Consider the following 10,841-nt stretch of genomic DNA (forward strand, 5'->3'; position numbering starts at 1 on the left):
AATGAAAATTTATGTTAAAATTATCTTCCAACGACGCTCGGAAATTTTAGATGATTCACCTTTGTTTCACGAATGTTTGCTTGTTAATATAAACTGAGAAGATTATATACTAAAAACACACTCGACGAATATAACATGTTTGCTTGTAAAAAAAAAAAAAAGTAAAACAAACGTAAATTTATATTTTTCAAAATAAAACGTCAAAAATGGAAACAAAAACCAACCTGGAGCATCTTGTTGACATTGCTGGCACCAAAGACTTTGTGAACGTTGCCGAATTTGTGGGGCTCGTCAGCAGGAAAATAAGGTGAAAACACGCAATCCTGCGCGCATCTCCGCCGAAGAAGCTCGCACGCGGCGCATGGAGACGCCGCCCCCTGCTTTCCACCTCTACTTTCTTTCATCGTTAAGAATATATGTGCGTCAGATTCTGTTAATAACCTAAATGTTTACAAGTACATCGGTTTCTTGATCTTTATATTCGAAATTTAGTATCTGCTTTGTGCCATGATTCTTGTCTTGTAAAATGTAAGGGGAATCATTGGAAGCTAAGGGGCCGGGGGAATGAGAAGAAGCTGGGACGAAGGGTCTTGGGGATAATGTAAAAAGAGATGCGTGAAATGTAAAATAATATTGGTGTTTTAATTTAGATCGATGGTCAAAATTAGTACGTCATATTAGATAATTTTTATCTATTTTCTTAATCAGGTCATTTAAAAATGCATACCCCAAATGTCTTCCTTGTTTTATTTTAAAAGAAATATATATATATATATATATATATATATATATATATATATATAGGTTTTGATCCAATCTTAATCTAGGATAAATATAATTGATAAAGTTGGTCCAACATAATATGGAGTTTTCTACATGTTGTTCTAAGTTTCCAAGTAGGTTTAATGTTTGTTATTTGTAGCGAAAATCGCCAATTACAAGTATCCTATTTGGCATGCTCGAACTTGTTCATAAGAATCCCATTTGGCATGCCATGCTCAAACTTTTTCATCATTTAATTTTTTTTTTTAAAAGATATGGTGCTCAAATATCATATATTAATATCTGAAAAATTGATACTCAGATATAATATATTGCTATCACATTTTTAAAGTAAACATATTTTTGTGGATAAGAGAGCCTTGATTGGACCTACATGTTCTGTGCATGGAAATTAAAGAATTAATGGATTTTTAAAAAAGTGCAGAAACTGAAGTTGTTTGATCCCTAAAAAGAGAGATCATAGCTTGGAAGATGGTGCCAAAATTGAAAAAAGGAAGAAGCTTTGTTTTTTTTCCTCAATCATTTCAACACCCACAGTTTCTTTAAGTGGGATCAATGACTTTTTGACCTAAATAATTCACAGCCGGAATATAATGAAAATTTTGTTTAATCTTTTATGTCACGCTTCTCAACATAATGAAAAGAAAATTCATGTCAACATATACCAAAGTCAGATTTGGTGGCAAATAATTTGTTTTGGAAAAGGTTGTCTATCACTACAATCCACACTTTAGATACACTTCACACATTAGATCAATGTCCCCTCACATTTTTAAATGGCGTTCATCGAAACAACTCGAAAAATGTAAATTACAATACCTGAAGACAAAAAAAAAACATCGACATCTTGCTACATTCATCGTGTATATCTTTGCATGATCAAAGATGACGTGTAGTTTCCTCAAGTCCAGAATTATTATTTACTGAACGGATGGCCAACTGCTGCTCAGTGTGACGCTTTTGAATCAGAAATAACCAGCAATGACGAGAGCTAAAACAGCAAAAATACTAAAATTAACAACCATAGAATGAAAATATTATCGGCAAAGCATATTTTTTTCTACAGATCTGCTGGTAAGCACTATGGGAAATTGCAAACACCGAATATGATGAATCTATCTGACGAAAAACTTGTAATGAAAAATAAATGCAGTAATATATTCATCAGATTTAGCATGTTTGTACCCAATGCTGACATATGATAAATACACAAAATTAGAATCGTGGAGCAGAAGTCGCAATCATGTCAAATAAATTGTAAATCAGGGTTGAAGTATAATAGAATCTGCCTCCAATGTGAGTTTTAAATCTAGCTGAGGGCGATCTGAATTTATTCAATATTTGATTATGAAGCAAGCTACAGCATCAATAAGTTGGAATGTACCTTAGTTCCAGCCACAATGGTGCCATTCAGGGGATGAGACGTGCATGCAGTAATAGCTTCAGAGAGTGACACAAATCTATTCTGTATATGCTGGCCAATTGTTCCATCATTGCTTTTATCATCACAACTAGCACCAAACTTCAAATTAGCAGCCCAAACCCAAAAACTTTTATTTGTTATTCCTTTTTACATTGCTAAAAGAACTGGGGAATCACACTCAAACACACACCTACCCAGCCAAACATGAACAGCATTAACAATTTTTTCCCAAATGAGTAGAAAGGGTCAATAATGAATGGATAAATAATATCAAACCTGGAAATGTATTAGCCGGCTTAATATGTTAAATAAATACTTGGAGAGCTAATTTGCCTCATGTATCAAGTGATCAGACACACTGCTTGAATAAACACTATGTAGTAATCATAAAGAATGGCTGAAATTTGAATTGTTTGGGAGTTCCTTACTTGTAATCCACATGACAAGCAGAGGCACTGTCTGGATAGAAATCCAAAAGGTAAAGGCCATTACTGGACGGTGATCCCACAACGTAGATCTGCAAAAAGGTCGACAATAAAAGTTGCAAAAATGAGAAGATGCTATAACTGCATACTAACATTATTAGAAATCACTCAAGACCACAAGACTAAAATCCATGACCTTTCATTGCAGGTAAATGAGATGAGAATATATCAATCAGGGAGGTACTCAGCCCGCGCTTTCATACCACGGAATAAGCTAGAATATAGAAATGCAATAGACAGACAAGTCGAAAACATTTTTATAAATTTCTCCGTTCTTTCACTTTTTTCCCTCTCTCCGTGGAATTGCAACATTGACTTTCTAAAAAATCAACAATACAAAGTCATACTGCGTCGAACATACGTAAAACTGGTGACCCTTGGCATGCGTTGCGTGCTTGTACATTTTTTTTATAATTAATTTGGTTTATATTTAAATGAGGGTCACACCGTAATTGTGAAAAATAGGAAGAGATTAAACTGCAATTTTGATATAATGAATTAAAAAAAACAGAAAAAGACCAAAAAACAGACCAAGTAAGGATTGAACCTACAACTTTTTGCTTAGGAAGTAGATAATCAATCCACTGAGCTACATATAGCTTGCATTAGAAACCAAACACTTTATTAATATATTTAATTATAAAAACAGACCATGACATTGTGTCTTTTGGTTCTGTTACGAGAAAACTTAATAATAGTAATAGATAGATTGCTTAAATGACTCACTGAGTTTATTGGAAGCCAACACGGTCTTCTCAAGAATGAGACATTGGTAAAACCATTGGATGCATCCCTGTAAGTTGACATCGGCAAGGGGGGACAACATTCAGCGATCTTCATTCAAAAGAAAGTAGCAAGTTCATATTGTACATACAGCCAAGGAGGTGGTGGGCAATGAATATGTGTCACTTGAAGCTTGTTAGTGTCTAGAACGCCTGACCTGGAAGAAACAATAACAGCAATAAGCATATAATCCAATCTGAACAACACAGATATATAGGACGGAAGACTCCAAAAATAAGGTAAGATGGGAGTTGAAGACGGTCAGGTTTTCAACTCTTGACAAATGGTAACAAATGCAATTAATTACAGCTGTCACTAGACTTAAGACCATTCCAAAACATAAAAAAGCAGCATGCCGTTTTTCGCAAACATACCAACCATCATCAAGATGAAATGCCAGTTGGTAAGGGCATGATGGATCAATATCAATCGAGTGTATTTCCTTTGAAACAATATTTGATTGAGCCTGCAGATAATTGATAATATGTAGTCATATTCAGCCATTGCATATAAAAGAATCAAAGGGTGAAACAAATGGTAAGCCATCGAGCAGAAAAGGAGTATATGATTCCAAGAATCCAAATGGGTAGAGTACCTTGATAGATTGTAAATTTATAATATGGAGTACATTTTTCTGAACTTACGGGACAAAAAAACAAATTTCTAATGTAAGATTCCTTACAAGAATATCACATAAAATGGTGGTCTTGCTGCCTTTGTTAAAGTTGCAATAGTACGGTAGTATATGAGTAATGAAAGTTGAATTACCCTTCATAACATAACCCAACATGTGCTTGAGCGGAATTTGTTCAATAACATAGTGGAGTATGTGAATCAGTAGTCTCTACATCTACATACCAAATAAATTTCTTCCACTAGCATTTGATCATTATAGACAACAAACAAATATTACCTACAGAAATTTATCTTTACAGCCAACAATGTACTTGAGTGAAGTAATCTTTTCATTTTTAGAAATGGTCTCAAAAACAAAAGAGTTGGATTCAATGAAACCAGGCCAGATAGTTTAAATAAACGATGAAAAAAAGGTCAGAAAATTTCAGCACAACAATTGACACGGTATGGAACTAGAAAACTGATGTGGATTATTTTGCATACCTTTAAGGACCATATCTTCTCCAGCTCATGTGATAACTTGACCGCAATAAGAGGAGAACAATATCCCTAAATAAGCAAAGCTTCTGTTATGGCTAACTGGCTATCGATCAGTCAAAAAAGATTTCTTCTTAAGAAAATGGGTTTGTGCTATTCATCCAGCACAATCTCAATCTTATACGTCTTTCTATCTTGGCTGTTTGTTTTTTCTTTTTGACTATACGATGCAAACTTTATCCCCAGCAATGTTAGAATAAAAGGTCCTCTTAGCCAAATCACTGGGCATAAACCAGAAGTGCCGGTACCTCTTTGTGATTACTGAAAGCAGTAGATGATCGTCCTCCACGCAGATCCCACATATATATAATTCCCTGCTTGCTAGCTCCTAATATAATCTATAGGCTCAACAAAATAAAGTGATCGCTATAGTCTGTTCTTGAAAGTGAGTGATTAAATAGATTATTTTTGGCCTCATTAGTCAACTTCAATAAAAAATTTACCTCATTATCCCCACTTAACTTGATACTGTTAAGTGTCCCAGAGGAATTGGTCGAGAGTTCCAAACAGGGAAGATCACTAGCTCTTCTATCCCACACATTAATTGATCCATTAGCATCAGAAGCAAGCAACCTATTAATGCGTATTATAACGAAGCAACGCACAAGAAATGAAAGACTTGTCAGCATATGACTAAACAATAATAATAATAATAATAATAATAATAATAATAATAATAAGAATAATAATAAGAAAGAAAGAAAGAAAGAAAGAATCACAAATACAGAACCTTAAATTTGTTCTAATTTATCATTTTTCTCTGAGGTCGACCTATGCAAAACTATGTTACATCAATAACCTACTTTCTATTCTCCAGAGATCACTTGCTCCTATTCTTTCCTCTTTTTTAATGAATAATTGGCTTCCTAACATCATAAACACTTATATAATTTCTCTTGCAATATATTATCGATTGAAAATCATGGAGAGACGATGCCTCTCATTCATTACAAACAAAAAAATTCAAGCAAGAGTCCGATAGTTTTAAACCTTGAATTGTCGTCAGAAGAAAAAGCTATGTCTGAGAAACCTTTATGAGAATCAATCCCATGAACAGTGACAATGGGCCTCTTTCTTAGCACCTGCATATAAAAGTACACGGAAAAGGTTATAGGTAAGTGAAAAGCCATGGTCAAAACACAAATGCAAACTCATAACATCTACAACAAAATCCTACCGATCTATGCCTTCATTAGACTGACACAACTTCCAAAAAATTAAATGCATGTTCTCAGTCATGAGAGTAATTGGTGCCTATTCCAGCTTTTCATTCATGTTATTCTCTTTCAGTCCAATGCATTCGTCAGAAATTTCAGATATATTTGACCCATCCATACACTAATGGATCAGACTTCAACGAAAATGCAAAATATGGTAAGGATACTATCATAGATACCCATATATGGACAAGCTTAACAACAAAATTGCTTCTTTGTATATCATAGTGGTTACGGAAAGAAAACAAGGAGGAATCAGAACATAATGGATTGCGAGGTCTGTTATTATCAGCCCATATAGAGATCTAATGGATATAGTTAATTTTTTAGTTAAATCCATGATTTCCCATTCCTGTTAATCACAATTCAGAGGATCTAAAGTGGGTCACCTTTTGATAAAAAACATCTTTTTATAACTTTCATTAGTTTTTATTATCAGGTTTGCTTGTTAACTCGACAAGTATTTGTGCACCATCAGTTAGATTCCCTATATAAAAAGTAAGGTGGGCCTTAGTTAAGACTAAGACTGCAGAAAATTCATTGAAGAAAGGTGAAAAAATGCTCGAGGAAAAAATGCTCACCTCAACCGGTTCAGAGGAGACATACCCAATGTCATAAACATGGACTTCACTGCTTTTTGTTGATGTGCAGGCTATCTGCAAGGTAAGAAAAGAAGTGTGAAGAAGCAAATTACAGAAATTTTTTTAATAGAAAATAAGGTTCAAGAAATTTGTGGGGGCAAATTGTATCCGCAACCCCTGTAAAAATTCAAAAAAGTGAAAAACCCTTGAGTAAAATTAAATGCATTTAAAATCCCGCGTTTTAAAAATCAGGCAAGGGATAAGCGTGTTTGACTTTTTTTTACACAGGGGTTACAAGTGTTCGAATTTTATAAATAAGAGGATTTATTAGTCTATTAATATTTTAAGGACGTTGTATGCTTTTAGGCTTTTCATGAGGGGATCCGGTGCAATTAGGCCAAATTTGTGGCATTTTGTGTTTCTTCAAATGTATGCTTCCTGTCTATTCCAAATAAATTTTAGCCAAGGCCCTTGGGTTGCAAACCTCATCTTGGTTAGCAGCATTCCAACGGATGACATCAAGTTGTTGAGAAGTAGATACATGCAGCACTTGTTTTGCTTCATCTTCTTTCACATCTAAAAATTTTTATGCATCAAAAGAACAACATGAGGACATTCTGAGTTCTAGGGGTACCATGCAGAAAGATAATCAAATCAGAAAAATCATAGACAAAAAAAAAACGATGACACTGATCCATGTTTCCATAATTGCAACAGAGCTCAATATTTAATCTTGAAAGTAAATTGCAAAAAAAAAAAAAAACCTTGTGTTTTTTAGGTAGTCGTAACTCTGATGTGAAAAATCAAATAATGAAAATCCCCTATATTTTCAAATTTGTAACCGAGATTGCCAAATGAAAAAATTAAAGATCTAATACCTAAAATCTCATGCGAAAATTTAATGAGCTAAAAACACCTTGTGCTGCTAAATTTATACACCCAGCTGACAATTTTTGTGGTATGCACTCATACATTATATTACATCAAAATTAAATTGACCACAGTCGAAAATAATATTTAAATATAACAGAAAAAAATATGTTTTTCCTTGTTATATAGCACATTAAAATTTCAAATTTGTGTTTTTAATTTAATTTTCATTACAATTTCATGTTTAGACGCTTAAAAAGCACGTATACTACAAACAAATTTGTTGGCATGGGAGTTTTTTCAACATAAAATATGGGAATTTTAACTCTGTTCATTTTACACATGTGGTTTTTATTATAAATCTAACAAGACAATAAGGTTTTATTTCTACTTTTCACACGACTGTTTCAGCTACAAAATTTGTTTTTTTTTTTTAAAAAGAAAGAGATGTTTAGCTTGTTAATTTTCATAGTCGGTTTAAGCTATAAATTTAACATAATGAGTTTTAATTTATGCTTGCTATAAATTTAAGGGGTCAAACGCGTTTTAGCCAATTGTCAGGTGTGAATTTTAGTAGCAGGCTTATTTTATAAAATGCTATTGAAAAAAGGAAGTGCAAGTCAAAGTTCCGAAGTGAATGTGCTTAAAAATTTTGGAATTTGTATCTCATAGCCAAAATTATTGGTACCAAATGATCGGCAACTTTATTGTACAAAAACAGACAATAAATCTGTGTGTTAATTATTGGTTACCTGGACTACAGATATTATCAAAGTCGTGCACAGTTAAGCAACCTGATTTTGTCACTGATGCTAGATATACCCCCTAAAAAAACAAAGCAGACATTGATAAACATAATTTTGTCTCATAAACCAGCTAAAAGCTAGAGCAATCTCCCATTGCATGAGTTCACAAACACATAGTCGGTGACTCAGCATGAAAGTAGAACAGTTTCAATGAGTCTTAGTATGATTCTGGTATATAAAACTCAATACCTTACACGCCTTAGACATACTAGTCATGACATAGTAAGGGTGATTATGCTCTCTGAATTCTGGTTCTTCCCTTCTTTCCAAGGTCAATAGTCAAGGGCCAATGATAATATATTAATAAAATATAATCGTACAAAAAACTTGGTCCAAACAGTAGTAGAATGTAGATGACTACAAAATTTCGCGTGTGAAATGACTGACTATTCTCTCAGTTTTGAGACTATTCAGGTTGACAATTTAGAGGCATTCTGCAAGACTTGAAGCATATGTCACCCAAATATAGGGGTGTAAATTTTGGAAATACTACTTAATCTTGATCCTCAAAGGAGAACATGATTTATCATTTACTGGACCATACTCATCAGCCGGTCCAATGCATAAAAATGGAAAATCCGAGAATCGGTAATCAAGCGTTCATTATGAGCTATTCAATACATTAACTATTTTTTGCATTAAGTTTATAAGATGACATTACAAAATTAAATCCTATAAATTTTGATGACTTTTATATTGAAATAAAAGTATTTCTTTCCAAGAAACGCGTTTCCTGCTATCAAGTGACATCAAAAACTTTTCTGAGCTCTTTAATGGTAGTCCTGAGAATTGCATTAATGATGAGATGAAATGTTTTATATTTAACTTAACTCTAAAACTATCTGAATGCAGCATGCAACTATACAAGGGACCATTACGACATACAACTGCAGGATCTACTAATGTAGCAAGTCACCTTGGAGTCAAATTCAACTGCTGAGATGCCCCACCTGAAATTGAGGTGCAAAGAGTGGCAATCATTAGTACTAGGTATCCAGCATGAGGAACATAATTAGGACAAAAGAAAATAAAGTACATGATGTGAAATTTTTGTTATCATTTTCCTGAATCAAATTCTTGTCTCACGAAATGAAAACAAGTACTATCATTCATTTCTTAATCTTTTCTATAAGAACAAAATTTTCATCCTTTTCACATATCCATTACTTTTAACTGAGCTTTTAATCATTTTTCAAAAATACTATATTATTGTATTATAGAATGTTCTAAAAAAACACACCACTGCTTTAAAATTTTAAAATAAATTTATTCAACTATCTGTAACATGGTTTGACAACTCAATTTCTCCAAAACTTACACATACATTTATTTCCCCAGATCATACCTTCAAAATATTTCCCAAAGCTCCCAATATAAATCAAGCACTAAGATAAAAAAAAATTCAACTGAAATAAAAACTATTGTAATACAACAAACACATAGGCAAAGCAATATGTTCTCTGTTACACCACTCAATGAAAATCTATTAAGATAAATAAAGTATTGATTGTACAGTTTTCATGAACTGGACATTTTGATACTAGTGGTTTCTAAACGTAGCGACCAGATGAATATGTTTCCCACACAAAAACATCAGCATATTGAAGAAACGCTATTAAGCATAAAGAAAAGAAAAAAAACAATGAAAGTGGAAATTGGACCTGCTGGTTGTGCCGGGATTATTGTTCAATCTGGCGTCGATAAACCAATCAATCTGTCAAAACTGCCTCTAATAAAAGACCAGCCCAAGCCAAATTCAAAATTTATGGTTTCATAAACTCCCAAACAACATATAAAGTTCCATACATGGGTCTGGCATGGTTCTCCATCGACGTGATATGTATGAGGAAAAGCTCCAATCTTGGACCAAAAGAAGTGCAAAAGAAAGAAAATAAACAAGTCATCATCCACACACTCAATTATTTCGATAAATCAGTAATCAACCAGCAGGAAAAACCTCAACTGACCTCAGAGTAGGATTGAATTATGAGACCAGAAATACAACGACGATAATTAGGCTCGAATCTCCCGTTTAATTCGACGAGACTCCTCTTCCACCGATGCCTGAAATCGCGCGAGTTTCCATGTGTTCGATTTGAACAACGGATGAAAAAGTGGGGAAATGAATGAATTACCTGTTGGTGGGTCTGGGCCTCTGATTCAACGAATTCACTGGGGCTAGGTATGGTTCCATGCAATCCCGATTATTTTCCCTCTCCTCTTCAGTAAACAGGGTTGAAACAGTACCGATTACTTCGAACATCCCGCCATATATAAACGCAGGCAAAAACTTGTGTGAGACGGTCTCACGGATCGTATTTTGTGAGACGGATATCTATTTGGGTCATTAATGAAAAAATATTACATTTTATGCTACAAGTATTACTTTTTATTGTGAATATGGATAGGGTTGATCCGTCTCACAGATAAAGATCCGTGAGACCGTCTCACAAAAGACCTACTCATAAACGCATTAGGTCCGGTCAAAATCAAATCTTTTTTTTTTTGGGGGGGGGGGAAACACTAACATTCCTTATTTATTCTGTATACAACACAAAAATATAAAAATAAAAATAATAACTTTTTGAGGAAATACGTATGATACAAACTAAAAACAATGAAAGAAAAACGAGCCAGAATGCCAGGTGTAATCCGATGAATATATGAAATTTATTATTTATATATTACACCTTGCTACATCTGGACCGGACCCAGATAAT

At 33.7% G+C, this 10,841-nt stretch overlaps 1 protein-coding gene across 1 annotated transcript; it reads right to left on the reverse strand.

Moving 5' to 3' along the window:
• Window positions 1-1,420: 1,420 nt before the first annotated feature.
• Window positions 1,421-10,634, reverse strand: LOC140803997 (uncharacterized). Its single transcript, XM_073159848.1, has 19 exons — window positions 10,586-10,634; window positions 10,257-10,394; window positions 10,089-10,185; window positions 9,928-9,981; window positions 9,783-9,835; window positions 9,038-9,071; window positions 8,068-8,140; window positions 6,930-7,021; window positions 6,446-6,520; window positions 5,638-5,729; window positions 5,091-5,220; window positions 4,896-4,985; window positions 4,594-4,659; window positions 3,849-3,940; window positions 3,566-3,631; window positions 3,418-3,484; window positions 2,635-2,723; window positions 2,168-2,294; window positions 1,421-1,774 (listed from the first exon to the last, which is right to left on the reverse strand). The coding sequence occupies exons 2-19, from the start codon at window positions 10,382-10,384 to the stop codon at window positions 1,730-1,732; spliced, it is 1,470 nt and encodes a 489-aa protein (XP_073015949.1). The 5' UTR covers window positions 10,385-10,394; window positions 10,586-10,634; the 3' UTR covers window positions 1,421-1,729.
• Between the last annotated feature and the right edge of the window lie 207 nt (window positions 10,635-10,841).

This window comes from Primulina eburnea, chromosome 10 (genome assembly GCF_022965805.1).
Source record: "Primulina eburnea isolate SZY01 chromosome 10, ASM2296580v1, whole genome shotgun sequence".
NCBI classification, from domain to species: Eukaryota; Viridiplantae; Streptophyta; class Magnoliopsida; order Lamiales; family Gesneriaceae; genus Primulina; species Primulina eburnea.